At 42.5% G+C, this 14,038-nt stretch overlaps 1 protein-coding gene across 3 annotated transcripts in view; it reads right to left on the bottom strand.

The window, feature by feature from the left end:
- cd276 (CD276 molecule) overlaps positions 1-14,038 on the bottom strand; it is a 67,395-nt gene that overhangs the window by 40,483 nt on the left and 12,874 nt on the right. For all 3 annotated transcript variants that reach the window (XR_010928919.1, XM_067594189.1, XM_067594200.1), the window contains exons 3-4: positions 6,848-7,198; positions 4,382-4,678 (exon numbers count right to left, since the gene is read on the bottom strand). Coding sequence is in view for 2 of the 3 variants with exons in the window: in XM_067594189.1 (XP_067450290.1) it covers positions 4,382-4,678; positions 6,848-7,198 (648 nt within the window). In the remaining variant the exon portion in view is untranslated. The remainder of the gene's footprint in view (positions 1-4,381; positions 4,679-6,847; positions 7,199-14,038) is intronic.

The following is a 14,038-nucleotide window of genomic DNA, read 5'->3' on the forward strand; positions in this document are numbered from 1 at the left end:
GCCAATATTTATTGACAGTTGACTTAAAATTAATGCTTAATGTTTTTTTTTATTTAAGCACCAGGACTGTTAATAATAATTTAATTGTTTCAGGCACTTCCCTGTCGCCTACTGATAAGACGCATGCTACATAACATCCGCAGTTGCCCATATCTTTCTCCCCTCATTTCCCATCATCTCTCCTCTGCTGCTATTTAATATAGACAAAAAATGTAAATACGTAAATAAATTTAAATATTTTATTTATACTTTAAGCATAATTATGTTATTGCTATGCATTTGATCCAAGTATTTTGTTTTTTCTTGCTGACAAAATCACCAAAGTGGCAACGGTTTGACAGCGCTGCCACAAAAATATTTCCCTTCGATTTTCTAATATCTTTATCCACTATGCCTTTAGAGTTTGCCAAGAAACTAGAGCAGAGGAAAACCACACTAACATACGGAAAGCATGTCAATGCCACCCAGACAGACTAGGCAGTAAATGTGAGATCCTCTTACTGTGAAGCAACAGTGCTAACCACTGAGCCACTGTGATGCCCAGTTAAAGCCAGAGAATGCCAGCTAGATAGTAGAATTCAGCAGAAAGTCTTCTGCACCACGTGGGGTGATCTCCCTCCCCGTCAGCAAGTCCATCTCCTGCCTGTCAGGCCGTGGTGCCACAACTCTGAGCTCAGCAAACGTTTTCGTCTCCATCTTGCTTTCTGTCATCCACTTCTCACCCCTCCTAACCCTGTCTCCCTCTCTCCATCTCCCTGCCTCATCTCTCTATCTCCTTCCTTTCCCCACTCTATCTATCTCCATCTGCACACTGCTCACTGTAAATGCTGTGCCAGCATAGTGATGCCGGGGAAATGGCGCCATCCTCATTGAGAGAGCTGGCAGACGGGGTGGGGGTGGTGCTGGAGGGGGTGTTCAGTGACAGGCCCTGAAACCCAGCCATCACACAAGACACTGCAGAAATCACACAGCTCCAGAAGATACATTGCTAAAGCTCCACATTCAGAAAAGGATCAGTAAAAAAATGATAGAATATACACTCTTGATCACCGAAAACTCCGAAAACATTATTCTTTTTTGAGGAGAACAAAGTGATCAGAATAGGCTGGGAGTGTGAGACAGTGCAAGCCGTCAAGACAGGAGGAGGAGGTGGAGGAGAAGGAGGAGGAGGGAGGGGTGGTACACAAGCATTCTGGCTAGGCAAGCAGACAAACCACGGTTCATTTGAGGACTGAAGCTGCTCCTTTCCATCATTCGACTGTTCATTAATACCAGCTGTTCCTATGGGTCTCCCTGCAACTAAGCCTTGCTGCACTCTGCAAAATCTATCAATATCCCAGCAACACAAAATACTGCCTATTTCAGATCTTGGCTTAAAAACTGACCAGCACTCCACAGGGCGTGTTTACAAAAATAACTGTCTCTGAGATGCTCAATAATAGTGTGCATGTGGCGTGTGCATATGTTGTTGACAGTCAGGATGTTACTGGTGAGGTAGTTAAATTGGTGGTCACTATAAAAGGGGTAAGATTAACACGGATGACTTCACACAGATTCTCAAAGTGTAGCTCATGCCAGCCCACATAGCGCTCCACTCAGTGTGGGTAAAGGGTTCATTTTCTCAAAATTAACCTTGTCAAACTCCTGTTCTGCCTGGGGGCGGTTTGTATTACTATTGTAATTTTTCAATCAGAGATTGGGGAGAGTGTGAAATTTTTACATGCTTGTTCACTCTCTACCTCGCCCTCCATCTCTCTCTCTTTCTTACTCTCCCATTTCTTACTGTTTTTTTTTTTTCCCTCTCATAGTGCATTTAAAATTTTAAGCAGATTTCACCCATTCTTATAAAAGGATTCTCCACTGCCCGAGTGCAGTGTGCGGTGTGCTGTGTTTGTGAGTGTATACAGCAAAGCAGTGTGCTCGCTATATCAACTCGAGCCCTGCACAATCCACACTCTGCTACTCTAGCAGAAGAGTTCTACTAGGTCAAAATTAATTACAGAAGCTGTTAAGCACACACCAGCTGTTGTAAACAAATGCAAATACATTTTCATTTCAAACAAGCCCCCGTTGTATCGTGGCACACAAAATACTGTAAATCTTCTGTGTGTTTACTAACAACTTGGGCCATCATCAAGCTGTGCTGGAGCTCCTACTGAGAAATTACTCTTACTCATGTACATCCAGTTGCTGAAAATCAAGATCACCACTGTTTTAATTAAGGGTTTTCCCCAAGTTCATTTGTGGATTTGCTCCTTTTGCTGCTCTCAATTTTAAAAGCTTTACTACATCACATTTCAATAATTTCATTGCTCTTGGGCCAGACCTCTCTTTTTTAAGTCTGTTTTGCTCTTGGGCATTTTCTTTGAGAGAGTCTGTTCAGACTGATTCTTTTATTTTAGGGAACAGGAGACCATGACACTCTGGCTACAGGATATTACATTCAAAGCTTATAAAACAGCTCTAATATTGTATTCATTCATCCATCCACTGTCCACCTCCTGGTCTGCCATGTTTAAATGTCAACACTTGAACTATCCGGGAACCAAACATGGGTACCGGTTGCCATAAACATAATGCTCAAAAGCTTGTGTGCTGTTTTAGTAAACTGCAGTTAAAATGTATGGTTTTAAACTCTGTGGCACTCATGAAATGAAAAGGAAAAGCTGGAAACATCATTATGGTGGTTGAGAAAACAGCCTCACCACAAGGTCCACTTAGTAGCTTTTCTGGAGCTTTCAATCATATCACATGAACAACACTGTTTCCAAGGTAAAGAGTGAACTTTGAACCTCAGCTTTTACGCCAAGATGGACAAGAAGTCCTTCAAGTGTTTCAAAATTTGAAACATCGAAACATTGAAATTTGAACATCTGCAATTCTGAGGCAACAAATGAAATTATAACAATAAAATTATAACAATAAAGATTAAAGCAGATTAAAACTATTAAATGGACGTTGAGGTGAGACTGTTTTTTAAACTGATGTCAGGAGTTAACTTTGAACCTGAGTCACTGTAGATGGTTTGCATCAACTCGCCTCCACTAAAAAATGCATGACCATCTAAATTACCAACCCAGATGACTTTATCAGCGTGTTTTCAAAAAGAGTCTGATGAGACAAAAACTGCCATGAAAGGTAATAAAATGTTCATATGTATTTCAACCAAGCCTCATGAATCCAGCAAAGGAAGAAGGGTAATAGACTATTTTACCTTACTGCCATATTTCATTCTCACCATGTGTTTAATACCTTTCCACTCCCCCAGTGGTCCCTCTGACTGGTTATCAGTAATGTTTTGAAAAAGGCCAACCAAACTGTTAGAAAGGCCACCCTCCCTCAGCCGTCCAGCAAGGCTGCCTTGCCAATCGGCCATCCTGTTTCCAGACAGCACAGTCATTTCCCAGCCCAGTGGAGCAGCACTCTCTGACCTCTGCCTCGACCTCCGCCTCAACAGCCCGAGCTTCAGCACCAGCTCCAGCCCAGAGAGCAGGCTCGGGCCACCTCTACTTATTTATGAGCCATTTCACACGGTGCTGCTCCCATTGGAGACCCAGCCTTGGCCCACCTTACACGGCACTCTCGTTGCACTTAACACAGAAGTACACCAGCAAGGCCAGGGGGGTGTGGGCGGAGGATGGTGGCGGTGGGTGGGTTTGGGATACCGTTAGACCTATAACATAGGTACTCTTCCACCTGAGCTCAAGATTATATCAAACAATTAGAGCACAGCAAACATATAAATCCACTTCCTGGTTAACAAACATTTCCTGCAAACAGCTGCTAGAAAACCAATCACTCCATCTTGCACAATTGTTTATTACTGTATTGCCCTGAAATATGTGATGAATAGCTATTTGATTCTCCTCAGAAAAATAATCTCCTACTGATCTAATTTAACGATACACAAGAATGGATTGGGGTTATGCTTATTGGACCATAATTGGACATTTCATTATTTCTCATTCATTTCTTTGGAGCTGAACTGTTACCTTTATCAGGAAACAAAGGAACTCAGACAGACAAAGGAAAAAAAACTTGACAGCATAAAATTAGACCGACGGATTGATTTATGGAAGCATACAAGACTTTAATAAGAAACTCAGCGTATGCATGGCTGAAAACAAGATTAGTCTGAGCTGGTAACATTTAAACACTACAGGAAGCTGGTGAATATTAGCTTGTTTATTTTGCACCAGAATGGTTTACTATCATAGCGGACTAAAGAAACCAGATGATGTTCACATTTAAGAAGCTGGAACAAACAAAAAATGACTGAAGAGGTAGTTGCCAATTACTTTTCTGTCGAGACTTATCGATTAATCAACTAATCGTTGCAGCTCTACTATTTATAGACAAAGAGAGAAAGACCCACACCCACCTGTGATTGTGACAAAGGCGTAGCCCTCATCGCCCAGTAGTGGGTTGATCAGTTGGCAGCTGTAGGTACTATTGGGCTCCAGCACCACTGTCAACACGCTTGTCATAGTAAACAGCCCTTCCTCGTTGGCTACCACTGAAGTAGTGATATTGTCCGTCAGGTTGCGCCCGCCCCCATCCTGCCATATCACGCCAGCCTCTGGATAGCCCCCATAGGCCACACAAGTCAAAGCCACCTCATCACCTGGCCGCAGGTTGGATTCAGGCTCCAGAGTCACTACAGGCTTGGAGTAGGGGGCTGTGAAAAAGGAGGAGGAGAAACAAGAGGACAGGTGGAGTGAGGATTCAGAGAGGGAGAGAGGAGAAAAAGAGGTATGGGGTGGCGGGTGAGGATGAGAGTGCAGGAGACACATACTGAATTTAGTTAGATTCTCTGCAGTGAGAGTCACCCTGGGATAGTGTTTGACATGATTCCTATTAAATTCTTAATTATATTTAGGGAGCTTAGCATAACACAGTGCTTAAGATCCCACAGACACAGACAGCATCTGTGGCACTTCCTGATGCTGCATCCCTACACTCTAACACTGCTCTCTCTAGAGAGCTAAAGCACTGAGCCACTCCCAGAAAGGAAATATGGTGCAAGCCGTGAAGCAGAGGTGGGCAGGCCTGAGAGAAATTGGCAGGCTCGGAGATTTGGGACGACTCAGCCTATGGCATGAAAAAGAGCGTAAAGGGGTGGAGGTAAGGGTTGAATCATCAGCCTCTTCTGAAATCACGGATCTCCAATCCCTTGAGCTAAAACACGAGTACAAAGGTGGCGGAGAACGAGGCTGCTGTATTCCCAGAGCCAATCATTGCACAGCAAACAATGGGGTGGAGCTGAGGGCGAGATGAAATAAGTTTGTCTGAGCTGCTTTTTGAAAAGTGGACTCTCAACACAAAGACAGATTTAACGTGGTGGTACACACTAACTTTCCCAGCTGTCCTCTGACTGACAGGCAGATTTCCAGAGAGGGCTCCTTTCATTTTCTTCCAGCACAGCATGAAGGAAGTCTACAATGCTAACTGTAAATGCTGGCTAAAAATAGAACATCTATAAATCTAATGCATAAAATGGAACCAATTTGTCACTGTTGGAGACACTGTTTTCCCTCTCACCAGGCTGTTATTCATTAACACCGCCTAATGCACATCCATCCTGGGAGAATACAGGAACAATCTCACAACAGATATAGAAATGTGAGAAGGAAGCAAAGGCACACAGTATCATTATAAATAAATAAAAGGCTCTCAGCTGTGAAGGTGGGCGATGTAGTCACACAAGGAGGGAAGATGTTAGTGATGGCTGACTGACCGTAACAACAGCTAATAATCAAAGTCAGCAGATATTGACCATGACAGAGACCACAATCAGTGCTTATTGACCAAACACACTGCTAAGCAGCCCTGAGGAAACTGTTTATCACCTGTTTATGTCTTGTGAGAAGAAATTATCCTAAATCTCCTTCTACATAAGTGCACAATACATTTTTATTGCATACTATTAGAGTATATGAGTGTATAAGCGTTGAGGTCAAATCACTTTCAGCTCAATCAGTTTGAAGTGTAAAGTGAAAAATACACATATAATTATCTTTCATCATGTTAACATGATAAACCTGGGGGGGCACTCCACTGATTTTGCACATTATATAAGCTTGGACTTGGTGAAAACAAATTACAGAAAGCCTGTGTTACAAACTGGGGGCATGGAGTTTGAAAGATGTGAGCATTTACCAGGCAGGCGAAGTCTAACAAAAGATGCAATTACAGTAGGTTGCATTATGGGAAATGTGGGACCCAGCATTTTTGGAGCTTGGCCTACACTAGGGACTATAAACTCAGGATACCTCTGCCCTGGCTGCTTAAATTTTGAGCATTATTTTCTGTTATTTGTCTCTTGCAAATTCCCCAACTTTATGAAAGTACAATACTAATTTGTCGGAGTGCCTCTTTCATATAAAAAGTATTAAACCTGAAGGAATTCATTTGGGCTGAAACTAATGATTTAATTTAAGTATCAATTAATTTCCAGATTATCTAATTTGTTATTCAATTTAAAGTTAAATCTATAAAATGTCAGAATTTTTCTGAGTTGTGCTATGGGGAATTTTGAGCCTATGGTTGTGTTCCTTATGATATTTTTGCTTGATAATGATTATGAAAGTGAGAACTGATTATCAATGAGCATTAAAGTAAATTGTGGTGTTTGTTATTTAGTGGGAACCATAGAGATAAACAGTGTAACATAGGGAGAAGCAAGGGAACAGATATAATGTATGTAAGGTCATTTGCAGCCCCCATTCCATTAGGGCAATGTGTTTTTTTTTATGTATGTGAGTATCTAATTTGTGCATGCCATTGGTTTTGGCCATGTGCATAGTCATCTGTTTGTTTTTACATGTGTCATGCAAGCCTGACTCACCGGCCACCTGCAAATACAAAGCAGCACTGCCGTAGTCCTGCACTCTGACAAAGCAGGTATAGCTGCCTTCGTCAGCCACTACCACCCTGCTCAGCAGGAGTGAAGCATTGCCCAGGCCCAGCTGGGTGGGGAACAGGCTGGTACGGTTGACGAAGCGCTCAGCCTGGTCCGCCAGCTGGTCGCGTCCCGCGCCGTACCCGTGCACACTGCGTTTGGTGTCTGTCAGCTGCCAGAAGACGCTCAGATCGGACAGGTTGAAGGGGTTGGCGTGGCTGAAGGAGCAGTTGAGCATGGCATCCCTGCCGTGCAGCGCCACCACTGGCTGCTCAGGGACGTACACGTTCATCACAGCTACAAGAGAGGAGGAGGAACATAGGAGTGGTGTCAATAAAAAAAAAATCTTTGAACTGAAACAACTAGTAATTGTCTTTTTATGTTAGAGGACGTTGGGTGAGCTGTCAAGTCAATCAAAGAAAAATGTATTAAATACACTCGTGATCTTAACTCTGCAGATTTCACTGTGTCAATCTTACATGCCAAACATCACCCATTTGTCGCCTAAGCACTCTAAAATAGACAATGAACAGTATTAGTAAATACTATTTGACCCAGGTCTAGTGTAACATACAGTATTCACTGAATCACAGCATTAATGTGTGCTGTGTTCAAATGTGACAGACTGAAAAAAATCAATGCAGTATTTTGAAATATATGCTGTGACTGCTTCTGAAACATCCAGTTTGTTTGTGCAGCATGATAGCACGGGAGATGGGATGAAGGCGAGGGAAGAAGAGGAGGGATCTTGAGGGAAGCATTAGGACTTTGTGTTCCTATAGGCTTTGCCTCCTGGCGACGGCTCAGTGCACTGAAACTTAACAATGGAAGCAAAAACATCTGTATGGTTTTAGTAAAATCATTAGTTAAATTTAAAAAAAAATCTGGGGGGGGGGGGGGGGGATAACTGCAGCAAAGAGTGTGTGTTTTTGTGGGAATAACAGTGAAAGTGACATTACCAAACGCTTCTTCTCAAAGGCTGCTGATTTGTCGGCGTATCTGTGTGTATGCCCGGTGTGCGTGTACAGTATTATGTGTACTTTTAGTCTAGACTAGGCCAAGAGCAAAGAGTATACTGCATAATCATTCTGGATTAGTAGCCATCTCAGGCAGTCCAGAGTACATCCATAGTATTCTCAAGAGTCAGCATTCTCCATTGATCCCTGTCTGCTCTTATACAACTCGGAGACACTCATCAGCATCACAGGAGAGAAAAAGCCCAGTCGGCCCCTGGAGCAATACGCTCCTCTTTATGCACAGCCTCTCTAATTGTTATAATCACGGTGGCATTTTAGCCTCCTCACCCCTTTTTGAGCTCTATCTATCGCACAGTCAACGTCAATGTTGAATCACTTTGGTATTAAGGAGATTTGACTGCTGCAGAGGTGCAATAATTACTTTCCCTATTAACAACAAACAAGTCTTTCATCTGAGAGGGTTCATATTTAGATGAGTATTGCTAAGTCAAGGCAGACCTATTTTCAATCACACTCTGCCAATCCCAGCAAGGTAGCCTTTTCACATCATACCCCCACCAACCTACACGTCTGTAGGAACAGTGCCACCTACTGCCTAACCTCACAAGTGCAGAGCAATGGGAAAGAAAAAATGCACAGATTTCTGCTCAAATAGGCCCCATACTGTATTTATGGTTTCTTGACCTGGGCGTTGAGGCCATGAGATGATGTGGGGAATTTTAGGGGCTAGGCTTGTGCGTATTTCTTAGATTGTTCAAAATATAGCCTATTTTAAATATAAATCATTTAATAATTATGATAATTATTCATGATTGTAGTTTGAGCAATATTTTAGATAAATACAGAAACAGGAAACATCATCAAAATCATCAAAACTGGAAAACAAAAGTGTCCAATTTCTAACTTTGAGAATGCACACACAGCAAGGTGCGGACCAATGTGGGGTCACAGGACCCCAAGACTTTATATAAGAAAGCTAGAAACAGCCTCAGACTCCACCATGATGAAGGTGAAATAGCTGAAAATGCTTGGTGAATAAAGCATGGAGAATAGTGGTGCAACATGTGTTAATTTTGATGGACTTGCTATCATATTCCACCATGCACGTTGATAGGTTGGCATTTTTTAATTCTGAATTCAAATGTTGATGTATGCAGTTCTGACCTGGAACAAATCTATGCCAACCCCCATGGGGAAAAATGGCAGAGTTTTTTTTTCCTTTACTGTGATTACAGAAGCTCTTCTGGTGCTGTGGGGGTTTTCTATTGTCCCATACTGTGCCCACATTCACTCAGCAGGGCTACGGCATGGCAAACAATACAGAAGAGTTATCAGGGCAAAGCATGGCAGGAGCAGGCAGCATTGTGCCATCATCAATAGGGATAACCGAGCAGATTTCTGGAGTATGTATTTTTGCTGTCTTTGGAGGTGGCCCAACCTTTGTTGTAATGAATGGGTCGGTGGTGTGTTTTTTTTGTAGGAGTGGAGGGTCAGTGACAGCCCTCTCTGAGACGTGCATGTTGAAGAAGGAGGAGAGAGAGCAATTAAATCACTCCCCGAGCAGCCTGGGATGACTCAAACCACTGAGTTCATACAGGAAGGGGGATGGGAAGAGAGAAACGGAGAGAAAGAGAGGCCGGTGACTAGCTCACACTTAAAGATAATATCTGGAAACAAGCCAAGGAAGAGGCTGTGGTGGAGCCTCACTCACTAATCCCTCAACACGGACCAAAGCCATGTCAGAGAGGAGAGAGAGATAGAAACTCCCCTTTCTCATTCTACACCTCTGCCTCGCTCCTCCTCTTTTGCTTGCTGCTTTTTTAAACCGGTGACCCATCGCTCGCTCAAAGGCCCTGGGAGGATACAGGGCCTACACAGGGACCTTGTGTAGAGACACAGACCTGTACTTGGAAAGAGAACACAAGGGGAGCATTTTGCATTGCGTCGAGGGGAGGGTATTGGACAGGAGAGGAGAGGAGGGCAAGCGAGGCCGGCTGACGTCATGGAAACCGCACATCTGATGTCCTATTCGTCAGAGGTGAAATACCACGAGCCAAAGCGTATCGCTCACGGATGTATTAAGAATATGTATCGCTGCGTGCGCACTTGGCTGTTTTTGATTTTCTGCTGTTTACAGTAACATGTTCTGTATGGTAGCCGACTGTTTGATCATCTCTCCTTAGGTCTGCTGTAGACATGAAAAAACATTGCAGCCTCCAAAGAGACATGTGCAAGTAGCAGAGGTTAAATATAATAACACAAATGGTCTTTGGTGAGGGGGCTGGGCCGTACCTTGCGCCAGGCCCTCTGTGTCTTCTCAGAGGGTAAGTGAGGATCCTGCTTCTCTTTTTTCCCTCTCGATAAAGAGATGCTCAGAAGCCATAGAGGGCAGGCTGGGAGACGTCAGGCTGTGGGGATTTACACACTACACTTTGTATTTATGGGCCTCAACTCTGTTTGAGTGCCTGCGAGACAGAGACGGGCACTTTCACAGCCGACATGAAATAAACTCATTAGAGCCTTCGCGAGAGCTGGCAACGGCCCCGCTTAGCAGCGAGGCACAGGGCTGGCTAGAAAAGGCTGCAAGTGATCTTCACACTGCTCTTCACTCCACTTTCAAGACTACCCACCACCTTGTCACTATCAACACCCCCTTCCAGCGTGCTTTCCTCAGGTGTGCAAGGCATGGGAGCTGCTGGTGTTGCTTCAAACCAGTGTTATTCATATAGCGAGCTGATGCTAGCTAGTCACACAAGGTGAGCATGGAGGCTGAGTGAAATTGAGAGACAGCGTGGGGTGCAAGCAGACAGTAAACAGGAGGATCACAGCTTTTATAGGGAGGGTGCTTGCAGGGTGACGAGCGAGGCTGTTGGTAAATAAAATCCAGACATTCTCACATTCCCCTGGCAGATACAGACATGTGAGGGCTGCATGCACTCCCAAATACATCATGTGCACAATAATAATAACTGGAGTGGGATTATTAACCTTCACCAGTCCCTCTATATATTGACCCATCCATTGATCTATTTGTGTAAATAGTCATTAACTCGACTCATGTTTATCTGTACACCTTAATAAATAAAATTAGTCATTCCTGTGCAGGTTTTTCAATACAGTAATCTCAAATGTAACCTATTTTGAACATATGATTTGACAAACTATGGTGCATTTTGAGGAGAGAAGACATCACTGACTATTTAAAAAGCACAATTATGAAACAGTAACTTATTATAGGCCCTTTTCACAGCAGATAATTTGACAAGCCATAGCAGGAAAAAACATTGTTGTAATTAATAACATATTAAAAATTACTGCATTTCCTTTTAAATGTGCCAGTTCCAGGATATTGTGGACTTGCTTACTGGGACACTTGGATGGAACCAGTCATTAATGTTATTAGTCACAGAGAAGTGGATAGTTCAAGGTCTGAAAAGTGAAGCCAATGTGGAAGTGACCTAAACCTGCATTCTCTCTAATGGCCATTAGGGGGCGACTCCACTGGCTCCAAAGAGAAGTCAGATTGTATGGAGGTCTATGAGAAAATGACCCTACTTCTCTATTGATTTATTACCTCAGTAAACATTTTCCTAATGGGTTTACGGTCTCAATCGCTGGTTTCAAGTCTTCTTCAACACAACATGATGTTTATTTTGTAAATTATGCACGGTATGCTTTAGGGCGTGGCTCCATTATGATTGACAAGTTGTTACTACAGCGACAATGTTGGTTATGTAACGTGACCATGGCGTAACCCCAGATTCACAGGGTAGCCGAGGCTACACCCCAGATTCGGTGTAGCCTCGGCCGTCATTATTTCAGTGTGTTTGCAGTTCATGAAAGTTAACTGTAACATTTTGTTGGCCTAAAAAAGTCTTGTTCAGCAATTGATTACACTAAAAGACCCTCCGAGGAGTCAGATGTTCAGTTTTTCCAGTAAGTACATCTTGGTTTTAAGCCTGTTTTTCACCAGTGAAAATTAGCATTAGCATTAGCATTATCACAGTTAACCACAGACTGTAAATGCACCTTGCTAACCAAGCTAGCAGCTCGCAGCTAGCGTTAGGGTCAGTTCCACCCTCATCATCGCTTCTGGCTCCAAAAATCCAAGATGGCGACAGTCAAAATGGCACACTCGAGGCTTTAAAATGGGAGTCCACAAACCAATGGGTGACGTCATGGTGGCTACATCCATTATTTTTCCACAGTCTATGGTCACACTCGTGCTTTTCCTGTTATGACACATCAAACTGTCTGCCATGAAATACAGAACACAGAAGCAAATATCTAGCTAAAATTTTAATATACAGGCCAGGCCTCAATGATATGGATGCAGGGTAAATGTCTAAATGTGAATGTTTTGTCAGTAAGACTTGAAACAAAAACCAAGTGTGTGATGTTAACTATTAACCCTAATCACTCACAAATGTGCACCACATAAAGCCTGTGCAGAACGCTTCATCCTATTTACCTATTTTACACTGATTTTTTTTGTTCTGGTTTTTTTTTTTGTTTATAGTGAATCAACAAATGGCTGACGTAGGAATGTGCAAGCACACACTGTTTCAGACAAACACACACGTGTACACACAGTTAGGGATGATTATTGAGAAAGTGGCAAATTAGGTACTGGTTATCTGGTACATATCGTATCTATCCTGTTCATAGTGTAGCGAAAACACAGAAACAGACCAATTCCAATAGACAATTTAACTAAGAAAAAATGAATAACGAGCAAGGGTCATCTATCTATCTGTCTAACTTTAGTCATGAAGTACTTATGAAACTGAGATGGAAATTGTGTATTTACCCTGGTTTTGGCAAAAATATGGCTGTTTATTTCAGAATATAGGAAGCACACAGAGGGACAGCTGAGAGGTGGATTATGCTAAGAGTTTGTATGGTCGTTATATTGCTTTTCTCCAATGAGAACACTGGACACAATTGTAATCCATTAACTGACATAAAGTCATGCTGACCACAGCTGCTATACTCCACGAAGGACAACACTACAATTTATTTACAGCCACATTTTAAGCTTACAAATGGGTGAGAACTGAAATTAAACTTATTTCAATCGTGAGAACTTAAGAAAAAGTGTGAAATAGCAAGGCTATGTCTTTCTCAGGGTCTGTAATCACTCTTTCGATCATCCTTCATTTTCATCCATAAACACGAGCCCAGCCTGAGTCTCAACATTCTCCAGTGCTGGTGAGTTGTATGAAACCGTTGATCTCTATCAGCCTGTTCTTTCTGGGGGAAAAAATACTCCATATATCAAAACCGAATCATTCTGATGCCAAAACATGATCAGTTCTCTATGAATGCGAGTCAGATTCTCAAAATGATGGTATTTCATTTCTGTTGTCATTTATTGACATTAACAATAAGAGAGGGATGGTGTAGAAGCAGTGACAAGTGATGAATACACATGTATTACAATGGATAGTTACCTTACTCTTCCACCACAATGTTTAAATGCAGTGGAATACCTAACGGATAAAGTACAAGTATCAGTAAGTCACTATAAGTAAGTCAATGGTATTGGTATCAATAAAATCCAAACTATATCCAGCCTTACACATATATTCATACTACCCCACCCACACACCCACACACAATTTCAAGCAGAAACAGACACCCAAAGGCCAGAGAACACTTTGATATTCCACACCTGTATGACTCCTGACAGCTCCACAGCAACACACTGTCTGAGGAATTGGACACAAGGTACTCTGACACTACAATGGAGATGCTGTTACAAAGCTGCTCTAGAGCACAGAGGTTCCCATCAGCATGACCAGCAACAGGCATATACACAAACACACACATGTACACAGTACTCACATGTACATGGTGCTATACAAGTACCTGGACCTCTGTGCTGTGTCTTATACACACACACACACACACACACACACACACACACACACACACACACACACACACACACACACACACACACACCATAGGCAAGCAGACAAAACTTCATTGTTCAAGTTCGTAATTTTTACAGCTATCTACAAAGATTCTTTTCACAATTTCTTGACTTCAGATGAGGCACATATGTTAAAGGCACACTATGCAGTATTTTCCTAAAAAAACCCCGGAACAAAACAATGTATCGACAAAAATAATCCTTCTCAATCATCACTTATGA

Source organism: Thunnus thynnus, chromosome 1 (assembly GCF_963924715.1).
Source record: "Thunnus thynnus chromosome 1, fThuThy2.1, whole genome shotgun sequence".
Lineage (NCBI taxonomy): Eukaryota > Metazoa > Chordata > Actinopteri > Scombriformes > Scombridae > Thunnus > Thunnus thynnus.